Below are 12,810 nucleotides of genomic sequence, written 5' to 3'. Positions count from 1 at the left end.
TTCACCTTAGACAGTTGAGTTGCTCCTCCAGGTCTTCCTGTCTCTGAGAAGCAAGGATGCGGGATGAGCACTGGTGTTACCGGGCTTTCTGGAAAAGGGGAGACAGCAGCAAGATAAAGTGAAACCCTTCCCAATGAGCTGCTGGGTTTGGGGGTGCTCCAGCAGCCCTGTCCATCTCAGCTCCATCTCACCTTGCCCAAGGATGAGAAGACCTGTCTCTTGGGGCACCCAGCTCTTCCATGGACTCCTCCAGGAGTTTAGATGCTGGAGGTATCTACTGTGGAGCCCATGTGTGGGCAGCTGCATCTGGAGCTTGAAACATGTCTATGACATTCAACAACCCAGTTTCTATCCCCAGTATCCCCTCTTCTTTGTACACATCGGACGAGACGGCAGAAGAGTGGTCATAGTAGAAATAAATTTTTTTACTATAAGAAATCTGAGGTGTCTGCATGTTACAAAAATAAAAATGTACAGTCATTGTCACAAAACCCGCTTTTTTTTTTTTTAGTATAAGTTAGTGCTTTTACAAACAAACAAAAAAAATCTATATATAAATTTCCAGTTGGCACCTCTCCAACCTCTCTCCATCTGAACAGTGCCGCTAGCTTGTGCGGGATCAGGATGACAGAGGGACCCCCTTGATGGGACTGGCAGTGTTGCCCAAGGCGGTGGTTTGAAGCTGGCTGATGCCAGTTTGGAGAAAGGTGGGATCACCGAGCAGGACCGCAGGAGTGAACTTTGAGCACATTTTTTGTTGAATTATTCAGAGCACGTAACTTGGTGTTCACGCTGCTTTTTGGCAAGTGCGGGAGACCAGGCAAGACCTGGCCTGGAGTAACGTTTGTACCAGTTCAGTGCTTCAGTTGAATTAATTTCTCCCAATTATTTGTCTCGCCCTGGTGACTATGCTGTGACCCTCCCCATAAAGCCAAGCTCACTTCACAGGCACAGGGAAAAAAAGGTGCTGCCATAGTGCAAGTCCTATCTTAACCCAATCCTATCCTAAAAGTTCACACAAGGATGAGATGAACCACCCTACAAATGTCCTATCTTTTTTTGCCGATGGTGCTCAGGGCTGAGACAGTCCCCTCCTTCGCCTCCTGTGGTTGTGACATTGTTGGTTGGGACAAGAGCCCTCCATGGGACCATGGTTCCACCGAGCTGGGACCACAAGAACCTCCCAGTTGACCCTGAATGGTCCCAGTTGCCCTTGGCTGAACTCGGCCGGTTACATCGTGGCGCGTCTTTATCTCCACCAAGCCACTTCATAAGAAGGAGGGATGGGAGAAACTAAGAAGAGGTCTGAGGAATTGGTCTAAACCAAGATCAAACGTGTTTGCCTAATCCTAAAATAGAGCTAGGGCTGCTTTTACAAAATATGACTCGTCCAGTGCTGCAGCACAAGCAATTTTCATTTTTGGGGTGACGAATCAGCATCCTTGTGGCAAGGCTGGGCAAGGAAACCATGGACCTGGGCTCTTGGCTCTCTAACCCAACAATTACAGAGAGAAAGACCAAGTGGACCTTCTGGTGAAGTGTTTTGTGGATATTTTCTCCAGTTTTCTTTGAACTGTCCTGGCTGATGGGGGATGCAAGGCCAAATCCAGACAGGACTGGGGTTAAGCTTTGCACCACGTTTATTGGTACGGCTCCTAAACCCAGTGTTTAGTGCTGCCAAATTTCCTAGGGACAGTCCACACTCTCAGTAAGAGATATGCTGACTGGCTTCGGTGGAGCACTGGGATTACTGGGATTACCAGACAGCAACATCTGGGCAGCATTTTGGGTCACAGCAAGCTGCTAAAGGTCCCAGAGGGCTGTCACCTCTGAGCAGCAATGAGGATGTGGCAGCACTCAGCCAAGGGGATGAACAACGGTCTTTGCTTCTTCGCTGGAAACATGAGTCACGAGTAAGGGGGTTAAAAACAAGACGTGAAGAGCTCACCCTAAATTTTAATGAGCTGGAGATGATTATTAAAGTCAGCAGCTGAAAGAAAGCTACGGGTTCCTAAAAGCTTTTCAAGGGTAAATGTTGCTGTTGGGAAGCACTAACAGGTCTTTTGGAAGATGTTGACCCCACTGGAGAAACCTACAGGGGACCTGCTTGATGGTCCCAGTAAACTCCAGTGGGATGGTACCAGTAAACTCCAGTGGGATGGAAGGTCCACCAGCACCCTTTTTAATGGGAAGTCAGCCCTTGGACAGGAGCTAGGAGTCCCCTCCCGGCTCTGCCAGCAGATGCCGGGGCTTGAAGCTGGGAGAGCATTTCTTCAGGGATGCAAAGCTGTGGGAAACCCTTTCCCGCTGTGGGTGGTATTTGCGCTTGATGTTTTCATTGACCTGTTTAGCAGAACTGCAGATGACTCTCCTCCTTGACCAAAAGCCTCTCCTCCCTCGCCAAGGCACAGAGAAACTCCTGCTACCTCTGTGCCAGGGAATCTGGAGAAAGGCATTTCTTTAGGGGGACCTTTTGCACACAATGTTTCTGCTTTAGAAAATGATCTAAGACATTCAGGGCGTGATTTTTTTTTAGCAGATTTGGCCACCATGATAGAGGTCACCCAGCCTCACTGGTGGAGAGATGCCATTCAGCATTGAACAGAGAGGCAGGCTTGGATGAAGAGGCAGAGATACGGGGTCTGTGGGTATAACCACAGTGGCATCTTCCTGAAAAAAATACGTTTGAAACAGCAACAAGCAGAGGAGCGCATTTAACACAGACCATGCTGAAGTGGGTGCAAGCCAAGGCACCGCAAACACCAAAAGCCTCGGGCCCCGAAGCATCCTGACTTTCCTTCACACCTGGCATAAAACCTTCTGTTGTGGAGATGGTGCTGGCCGTGCTGGAGCAGAGCTAGGATTTCACATCGTTGGATATCGTGTCTGTGTTGTTGCTAGTTCCCAGGTGACTGTTGGGTGCGATGCCCAGCGCCATTTCATTTTTAGGCTTCCCTGGCATTTTGTTGCCCGCAAACTTCATAAATCGTTGTCCTGCTAAGAAATACAAAATGGGATCCAAGCAGCTGTTGGTGCTAGCTAGGGGACGAGTCACCTTATAAACTAAATTGATAGCATTGAGGGTCTGACAGCTCAAGTCCCAGCTCCGGAAGGAGTAATACAAGGTACGAGTGACATGGAAAGGAAGAAAACAAACGATGAAGACCACCAAGACAATGATTATCATCTTGACCGACTTCTTTTTGGATCGGGACAGCCGGGAGATCCCCCGTGTGGGCTGCAGCAGCCTCCGGGCCATTAGGCAGTAGCAGATGATGATGATGAGGAAAGGGATGCAGAAGAGCAGCACCAGCATCACTGAACTGTAAATGACAAACTGGCCAAAGAGGTCCTTGCTGGATGTGTCATGGCAGGTGATGGTGTCACGCTTCACACTGGTGGTGACGAAGAAGAGTACGGGCGACTGGCACACAACAGTCACCAGCCACACGATGACCGACACCCTCCGGGCGTAGCGAACGTGTCCCCACTGCAGCGACTTCAGCGGGAAGCAGATGCCCAGGAATCGATGGATGCTGATGCAGAGGAGGAAAAGGATGCTGCAGTAGAGGTTGGTGTAAAACAAGAAGCGGACTATCTTACACAAGCCCACACTGAAGGGCCAGTTGTCCCCCATGGCATAATAATACACCAGGAGGGGAAGGGAGACCACGTAGAGCGTGTCGGACACGGCCAGGTTGAACATGTACGTAGTGGAGGCATTCCAGGTCTTGATCCTGAAGATGAAGACGTAGAGGGCCAGCAGGTTGAGAAAGAGCCCCACCACACACACGATGCCGTAGGAGACAGGCAGCAGGACATACTTGAAGTCCTCATCAAATATGCACTTGTAGGCATTGTTTCCTGCGCCACCTGGGTCCAAGGAGCTGTTGATGACTCTGGTCCAGGCTGGAGGAGTTGTTAGGTTCGCCATCACCCTGGGGGGAAAGCAAAGAGGCTGTAAGGACATGGAGGTAAGGAGTCCCTGGAAAAGGTGGGTTAGATGAGAAAACCTCAGTGCCGCGATGCCGTGACACGTTGCATGGTCCACGCTGTCATTATTACTATATACTATTACTACAGCCTTCCCTTCTCCTCCCATCAAGGTTGCCATCAATGCTTGGCTGTGTCTATCCAAAAGCTACCCACAAGCATGGCTCGCTGTCTGGCAGGCAGTGCCATCTCCGTGCAGGTGACAATGACTCAAGAGGTGGCAGTGTGTGCCTCCTGCCAGCACACTGCATACCCATGAAGACCGTGGCCTCATTGCGCTGGGTGTTGACACAACCGAGATAGTCCCTAGCATGGAGGACTTACGGTCAAGCAGATAAAGGGAGTTTTATTTATCCTCATTTTGCATCTGGAGCAGAGAGGAGGAACTAAGCTGCTCTAAAGTCACCAACAAATCCCAGGCCACACCTGGGAATCCAACTCACATCTCCTGCAGCCCAGTTCAATGTCCCAATCCACCCTTCCCACCAGGTTCACGCAGAAATTTGGTTTCCTGTGCTACAGAACAGGAAAGATGCTCCATGCTGTGCTTAACCATCCATGAGAAGTGACTCAGCTGAACACCATGAAAGGTGGGTCCTACTAAACACCAGGCAGAAAGGGCAAGAAAAGGGAACCGTGCTCTTCAGCGAGCAATCTCCATGACTGGCAGGGCCCTGATTTCAGAGGTCTTCAGCTCCTTCTGGTAGTGCAAACACCACCACAACTTCTGGAGGCCCCTGTAACCAAACCATGCCAAAGGGAGAGTGTTCTCCGCCACAGGGGCTCTGCCTGGGTTGGTTGTGATGATTATGATGAGGTTTTAGTGTGTTTAGTGTTGGGCTGATGGTGGCCATCTAGCTGGTCCTGCTTCCTGACCTGCTCCTCCAGCATCACTAACACAGAAAGTCTGCCCATGCTTGTGCAAAGCTGGTTTATAGAATCATAGAATCATTAAGGTTGGAAAAGACCTCTAAGATCATCCAGTCCAACTGTCAATCCAACACCTCCATGCCTACTAAACCACGTCCCAAAGTGCCATGTCTACATATTTTTTGAACTCCCTCAAGGATGGTGACTCCACCACCACTCTGGGCAGCCTGTTCCAATGCTGGGCAACCCTTTCAGTAAAGAAATTTTTCCTAATATCCAATCTAAACCTCTCCTAACGCAACTTGAGGCCATTTCCTCTCGTCCTATCGCTAGTTACTTGAGAGAAGAGACCGACCCCACCTCTCTACACCCTCCTGTCAGGTAGCTGTAGAGAGCGATGAGGTCTCCCCTCAGCCTCCTTTTCTCCAGGCTCAACAACCCCAGGTCCCTCAGCCGCTCCCCATCAGCCTTGTGCTCCAGACCCTTCACCACCTCCGTTGCCCTTCTCTGGACACGCTCCAGCCCCTCAATGTCTCTCTTGTAGTGGGGGGCCCAACACTGAACACAGCATTCGAGGTGCGGCCTCACCAGTGCTGAGTACAGGGGCAGATCACTGCCCTAGTCCTGCTGGCCACGCTATTCCTGATACAAGCCAGGATGCCATTGGCTTTCTTGGCCACCTGGGCCCACTGCTGGCTCATATTCACCTGGCTGTTGACCAGCACCCCCAGGTCCTTTTCCATCAGGCAGCTTTCCAGCCACTCTTCCCCAAGCCTGTAGCGTTGCATGGGGTTGTTGTGGCCCAAGTGCAGGACCCAGCACTGAGCCTTGTTAAACCTCATACAATTGACCTCGGCCCATGGATCCAGCCTGTCCAGGTCCCTCTGCAGAGCCTTCCTGCCCTCCAGCAGATCAACACTCCCACACAGCTTGGTGTCATCTGCAAACTTACTGAGGGCGCACTCAATCCCCTGGTCCAGATCGTTGATAAAGATATTAAACAAGACTGGCCCCAAAACTGAGCCCTGGGGAACACCGCTTGTGACCGGCCGCCAACTGGATTTAACTCGATGGGAGTTTATGTATGGGAATGACCAGTTGAGATGAGAAAAATGGACTCAAAAGAGTCTCTGCAGACACACAGAGTCTGGCAGTGTCCTGTGTCAGGAGGGACAAGGGCCCTTTTGTGTGTCGGGGACAGCCCACGACCCAGCCGACACACGATCGCTGAGCAAGCCCATCAGCCAGGAATCAAATTAAAAAGCACTTGCCTCCCTTCCCGTAAAACAAGCTGGTTTGATCTCACTGCTGTATCCTGTTACGGGGAGCCCACAGAAATCGGGTTACAGGGAGATGAATCCAGCACAGGAGCTCAGAGAGCGGGAGCTATCGCAGGAGAAAAGGTTTGAGTAAATGTGCCCTTTGAATGAGTATGTGGGATGTGCCCTGACCCAAATCTCACCATGATTTTAGGTGGAAAAGAGCAATACCAGCCTTCTCAGCTAAATGGTTAAGCTCTAACCTGGTGCTACCATGCTGTGGAACGGCGTGAGCATGCCCTTTCTTGCAAACAAGCACCATGTTAACCCAGAGCTATCCTGCACCTACCTCCAATTCAGATCCTGCAGGGAAGGAGGCAATGAGGGTCTCCCAGAAGCTGCCAACCTGGATGATCTCTCACCGAAGCGAAGCACTATGGCATTAAAAAGCACCTCACAGCTGATGGAGAAGGGGTGAAGTGATGCCTCCAGCCCATCACATGGGGATAACTCCAGTCCTTGCTCCAAACAACCTGTCCAGATGTGGCACAGACATGATCCCTGATGATGTTTCCTCCATTTTGCTGCTTTTCCCCTTGGAGCAGACCACAAACAGCACCGTCCAAGGCTCACGTTTCCCAAGGACGTGGGCAGAAACCACACACATGCTCACGCCCTAACTAATCTGCAACATCTGCAAAAACCCAAATATAACTTTGGGAACCACTCTGCGATGAACATGAGGAGCCAGGACCAATCTTGCTCTGTCCTGGCCCCAGGGTTTTGCTTTTCCTGCGCCTGGTTCAGCTTTGGTCCCATCACCCTTCATCCTGCTTCCCTTAAGTCCTCATCAATGGGGTTGTCCCTGCAGATGGAGAGGGATTACAGTGCTTGGGCAGATGGGAAAACACCTTCCAGCGGCTCTTCTCCCCAGCTTCTTCCTTCCCTCTGAGCTTTGCAGATCGGTGGCCAACGAGACAGAGGTTGCCCACAGACCTGGCAGCCAATTAAACGGGTCGGACAGGCCACCGTGACCGTAAGAAGCCACACAAGATGCCCTAAAAGGCACAGGGAAGGGTTACAGAGCTCCAGACTTCAGTCTTGCACGTGGTTTCTCCATGCCTTTACATCTGCACCCCTCTGTCCCCTGCAGACAACCCGTCGCCCAGCTCTGAAGCACCGATGGGGGCAAGGTCACCCCATCTTCCAGCCCACCTCCCCACAGGCTCCCGCGACCCCAGCTACAAAACCCAACAAGGCATTTGAAACCCATCCGTAAGCTAAGGTGGGGAATCTCCTCCAGCGTGCAGGGCAGCATGGGCTGCCCCAGGCCACGCTGCGGCCACGGATGTGCCAAGATGCACATCTCCATCTTCAGGACAAGGAGCAAACAGGGCTCTCTGGTTGGCTTGAACGGGGTAATCAGGGAGACAAAACCCCGCTGACAAGGCAGCCTTGTCCTTGCCGTTGTGCTCTCTCTCCTTTTCCTTCTGGAAATGCAAAAGCCTTTCTTTTTTCTTTTTTTCCCTACTTTTGCCCAGAATCCTTAGGACAAAACTTGCTGTGTCTGTCGGGGCCGTGGCTGCAGTCCGCCCCCGGCCCCGTTGCATCCGCAGCGAGCGAGCCGGAGAGGACACGGCCAGCCAAGGCGTCTGAAGGCACAAAAGCTGGCAGCTGCCCTTTCCTCTGCCTACGGGCCGGATGGCACGAATGCCAGCTCTTACAGCGATGCATCGAGCCCCCGGTGGGGACAAGGGGAGGGAGAAAGCAACAGCAATCCCTGAGGATGCCAAGCAAGAGAAATACTTCTATGACTACCAAAAGCAAACCCACCACAATGCTTCAGTGAGGACCACCTGCATCTGCTTCATCAGCTCTCCCGGCCCTTCCAGGGATCATGGCAGGAGGTTTTTTTCTCTGGCATTGAATGCAGGTGACCATGCACAGCTTTTTAGGTGCCCTCCAACCACCCGTGCACAGCAAGGGCATCACTCCAACCAGCCTTCTCCATGCTGGACCACGTGTTGGGTCTGGATGAACCTGGTTGCAATGGCTGGACCATCTCTCTCTTTGCAGCATGGCCTTGGACCTCTTTATCCCATGGGACATGAGGTTTTTTTCCCAGAAAACAGGTACCATCAGCTGTAGTGGATGGGCAGGATGGGAGAGGAGCCCTGTGATGCGAGGAGCCCGGGCAGGTCGGTGTTGCAATCCCAGCAGCCACGTGCCCTCAAATATATATACCCACAGGCATGTGCATGTGATGCCAGCATCCCAAAACACTCCCGTAACAGTATCTACCGTGGCCGGGCAGGGGATCTTTAGATGAGTCAATATGGGGAAGGAGGGGGCTGTCATCGGAGAAGGTCACGGGCAGGCAGCACTCAGGGCCAGCACAGGGGGACCATGGGTTGGACGCTGAATCACTGAGTAAAGGGCTTTAATCCTGGTTTCTGCCCCATTTTTCAGCATTCCCGGTGCCATCCCAGTGGTCACCATCCATCCCGCGGTGTTTTGTGCTTAGGAACCTGCCAGCAGAAGCAAAGTCACGAAAGCAAAAAAAGCGCAACCAAATCATGGCTGCGATGAATGCCTTTTCACGGGGGGTTGATGAGGTTTAATTGACCTTCCAAATAATTAACGTGGATTAGTTTACTGGCAGGACCTCACAGATGCAGCCTTTCGTTCTGCCAGCGCGAAGCCCTGGGAAATCAAACCCGTGTGGTGCGGACACACCGACTGCAACCACAGCTCCCATCGTTTTACGCCAGAGGTCGAAATCATCATCCGTTTACCGCATCTTCCCCACCGACTCCTTTGCAACAGACACAAGGAGAGCGTGGGTGTTTTCCCTGCCCTAATTTACAGGCATTTAGTAGACTCATCAAAATCCTCGCTCCGTATCAGGAACTACTCGAGACGCTGGGAAGTGAACGACCTGGCATCGTTTTGCTCTCCTTTGGGACTGTGGCTGAAACCCTCCGCAACCAAAAGCAAACAGGCGGCGTGTTCGGATGCTACCGAGCCTGTCTGGTTGGGAGACGTGAGATGGGACCAGGCTGAAATCTGAGCCTGGCCAAACTGCCTGGTTTTCATCTACCCTTGCCATTTGGCTCCCTTCTGCCGCAGTGACCTTCAGCGCCTTTCTCCTCCGGGCTGGCTCCGGCCACCAGTGTGGGCTGAGGACATCGCCAGCCATCCCAGTCCCAACATCTGCATTGCTCCCCGGCCCTTCCCTCCAGCAACCCCAAGGCAAGATATCTCCAAGATACATTTCCAAGATACCCCAAAGCAAGGTTTAAGCAGCTTAAGGGGCTTCACCCATCTCCTTGCCCGGAGCCCCAGGCAATGCCCCTCTTTTATTCCCCAGGTGTCTGACCTACCCCTTCCTCCATCCCAAAAATGGCCAGAAACCCTCATTCCTCCCCAAATGAGCTTGCAAAGAATTTGTGTTTCTCTTATTTTCCCCTAAAAAGCACCTCGGAGGGCATTGGGCAGCTCCACTCTGGCTGGCGGAAATGGAGCTGCTCCACCGAAGCGTCCCCGTGCCCCAGTTTCCCCTCCTGTCCCTAGGCTGAGAAGCAGCAGAGTTGAATAAGTTTTCTCTGTGAAAAGTATTTTTCTGGGGGAGTTTTGGTTTCCTAGAGGGTTTTTCAGTAACTTGATCCAAGCTAAAAAGGGGAGAAGGAGTTTCCCAGGCAGTACCAAAACCTCCTGCCTTCGTCCACACCACGGGAAGTCAACCCGGACTAACCGAAGCTGCAGCTTTACAGCGAACTAGAGAAAAGCATTAAACACAGAGGTGCCGGCGCTCGTGCGTAACTAAAGCCGCCTTCGTTTGCTTGAACCTGACTCGGTTCCCAGCACAACAGGTCTCCGGGGATGGATCCTGTTGGAAGCAAATATCACCCTGGCCAATATTTAATCCCTTCATCAACATTTCCCTTCCTGCTACAGCAAAGGTGATGCTCCCTGCATGTTTTTCCCCCACATCACCTGCTCTCCGAGAGACCCTGCAGCATCCCGCAGGGTTGGGGGCAGATCCTTTTTGAGCCCCCAAACCTTGATTTTTATTTATCGCAGGGGGAAAACGGGGCCCTCGCATCCGTTATGCTTCCTGGAGATAGAAAGGAGCCTTGTGCTGATTTTTATACCAGGAATTTGACTTTGGTTTTACCCTCCACAATTTTCCGCTGCTCACCGGAGGAAGCGATGGTCAGGCTGGGAGAAGAGCATGGGACCAGTTTCTGGTCAATCACCTGCTTTTGGTAACTGTTTTACCCTACAAGCCCCGTATCTGGGAGAAATGACATTTCCACGGAGACCTAACAGCCTCCTGCCCCAACCAAGGGAGTCACCCATCAACACCACAACCCCCCCGGCAAAACCAAACGCACTCTGCCCGTCTGGGAGATAACCAGCATCCGAGGCTGGGGATAACGCAATTATCAGGCTAGACCACGGCACCAGCAGTTACTGTGAAGCCAAAGCAGCACCAAACCCCAGAAAACCCCATGTGGGGTGGACTTTGGGGAATAATTTGCTCCTCCATAAGGAGAATCCCGTGGGAGCAAAAGAGTCTTTGCTTCATGGACTGGTTCCCATTAAGGCTTTAACAGGGGATGTTCAGCATTAAGGAGGGACGATGGCGTGGCCGGCAGCACGCTCCGCTGCCAGCAAACTATTCATGGCTTTGGCTTTATGTCAATAACCAGAGATAAAAATCGCATTGGGCAGAGACAGGGTAAAGCCACTCGGTGCCAGGACAGTCAAAAATACTTCTCAGGGTTTTATAACCCACTAAGCCCAGGGATGCGGCCGCACTCCAGGGCTCAGCACCGTATTTAGGGGTCTCCCCCTTTGCACTGGAGCTCCTTAGCCCATCAGCCACTGAGGCCGAAGGCCAAAGTTCCCTTTGCTCGGGTATAAATGAGGAAGAGGAACTTGGGACACATGCCTGGCGGTAATGAAATGGCCCAATTTCGGCAGCCACGAGCCTTGTGCTGGGGGCACCGTCTCTCAGTGCCAGCGGTCCCCCAGGATCGGGGTTTGCTGCTCCCCGCCTTGTGCACAGGAAGGCAGCGGGTTGCCAAATGGGTTTTGCAATAAGGCGACAGAATAAGAAAACTGGAGCAGAAAGAGAAGTAAGATGTTTTGCCCTTAAAGTTGCTCCTGCAGCGATACCACCCAGCGCCCAGCTCTGGGGAAGAAGGTGTTTTGGGGGTTAGGAGCTATTAAAAGGAGTCAAAGGGTTTGAAACCAGAGTCTCACCGATCCTGGTGCAAATTAAAACACTCCCAAATAAATTACACAGGGACCCCAGCATGCAAAGAGGTGGAAAAACACAAGCCCAGAGTAAAGCAGGGAGTCAGCTCCATGGCTTTTACCAGAGGTGTGTACAGGAAACCCCTGATAAACAGCCAGCGCGTTCCCCCGGGAAGGGAGAAACCCAGTGGCAAAAGAAATTATTGCGAATTAACGCATAAACAATCAAATAATTCAGGCAAAGAGGAGCAAAGGGAGCCCAGGAGGCTTCCTCGAGTGCCCAGCTTGAACCGTTCATGCCAGCACCAGCCCACGCCAGCGGCTCGCTGCTCCGACCGCCCCGTCTTTGGGTCAGTTTGGGGGTCTGGGGACATTTTTAGTGGCAATATGTGCAGTGCGTGAGGTGTGAGCTGCCCCCCCACCGAGGAGCAGAACTGGGGTTCGGCCCTACCCTTGCAGTGCCCCGCTCCCTGCTTTGGGTGCATGGGGACCCTGCGTCACCCATGTCACCCACCCAGCAGCAAGTGCCACCCCCGAGTGTGTGTGTGCATGTGTGTGTGTGCACAGGGGTGCGTGCCTGCCCCCCCCCCCCATGTGCGTGTGTGGGTGTCCCCTCCACCCGTGTGGATGTGTGCGTGTGTGCACAGGGGTGCGTGCGTGTCCCCCCCACCCATGTGCCCACTCCCACCCCCTGCACGCCTTGCACACCCGCACCCCGGGGGTCGCACCCCGTCCCGCACCGTCGCACACGCTCCTGCGTGGCCAGGACACGCACCCCCCCCCCCCGCACCCCCCCGGTCCCCCCGGCCGGATGCGGCCCCGCTCACCGGGCCATACCGAGCTGGTGGCTCCGCGCCGGGTGGCTCCGTGCCGATGGCCCCGCTCCCTTCAGGCGGGCGGCGGAGGCAGCGGCATGGCCGGGGCTCGGTCCTTCCCCCTTTCCCCCTGCCCGGTCCCGCTGCCCCCGGCCGCCGCCACCGCGTGTGAACCGGGCAGCGGGAGGGGGGCCGGGCGTGGGGCCGCACCGCCCTCCCCGGGGCTGGCACCGGGGCAGGACCGGGGCAGGACCGCCCTCCCCGGGGCTGGCAGCGGGGCTGGGACCGCCCCACCCCCGGCGATGGGACCGGGACAGGAGCCCGACCACTCCTCCCTTGCCCCCCGTCCGGGGATGGGAGCATGGATGGGATCGGGGCTGGGACTGAGACCGGACTCCCCCGCACCGGGGCTGGGAGCGGGGCTGATGCTAGGACAGGAGCCCCCCCTCCTAGGATGGGAGCATGGGTGGGATCGGGACAGGAGCCCCCGCTCCTAGGATGGGAGCATGGGTGGGATCGGGGCGGGAGCACCCCCTCCTAGGATGGGAGCATGGGTGGGATCGGGGCTGGGACCCCGGGGCTGGGACCCCGGGGCTGGGAGCCCAGGG

At 53.9% G+C, this 12,810-nt stretch overlaps 1 protein-coding gene across 5 annotated transcripts; it reads right to left on the bottom strand.

Annotated features, from left to right (window-relative positions):
- Positions 1-404: 404 nt before the first annotated feature.
- On the bottom strand, positions 405-12,412 carry P2RY2 (purinergic receptor P2Y2). Of its 5 annotated transcripts, XM_075491303.1 has the most exons (4): positions 12,215-12,412; positions 7,956-8,211; positions 6,135-6,249; positions 405-3,938 (listed from the first exon to the last, which is right to left on the bottom strand). In XM_075491303.1, the coding sequence occupies exon 4, from the start codon at positions 3,932-3,934 to the stop codon at positions 2,858-2,860; it is 1,077 nt and encodes a 358-aa protein (XP_075347418.1). In that variant the 5' UTR covers positions 3,935-3,938; positions 6,135-6,249; positions 7,956-8,211; positions 12,215-12,412; the 3' UTR covers positions 405-2,857. The 5 variants fall into 5 exon arrangements, with proteins under 5 accessions (XP_075347418.1, XP_075347415.1, XP_075347420.1 ...); XM_075491300.1 differs by lacking the exon at positions 6,135-6,249; XM_075491305.1 differs by lacking the exon at positions 7,956-8,211.
- Between the last annotated feature and the right edge of the window lie 398 nt (positions 12,413-12,810).

This window comes from Mycteria americana, chromosome 1, assembly GCF_035582795.1.
Source record: "Mycteria americana isolate JAX WOST 10 ecotype Jacksonville Zoo and Gardens chromosome 1, USCA_MyAme_1.0, whole genome shotgun sequence".
In the NCBI taxonomy this organism is placed as follows: Eukaryota; Metazoa; Chordata; class Aves; order Ciconiiformes; family Ciconiidae; genus Mycteria; species Mycteria americana.
The sequence above is the reverse complement of the archived record's forward strand: the minus strand, read 5'-3'. Positions and strand labels throughout refer to the sequence as shown.

Bases quoted from the DNA above. Each gene is read 5' to 3' on its own strand.
- P2RY2 (XM_075491300.1), bottom strand. From the start codon at position 7,993: ATGAAGCAGATGCAGGTGGTCCTCACTGAAGCATTGTG. The intron at 3,939-7,955 runs GTGGGTTTGCTT...CTTTCCCCCCAG, and splicing joins GTCCTCACTGAAGCATTGTG to GGTGATGGCGAACCTAACAA.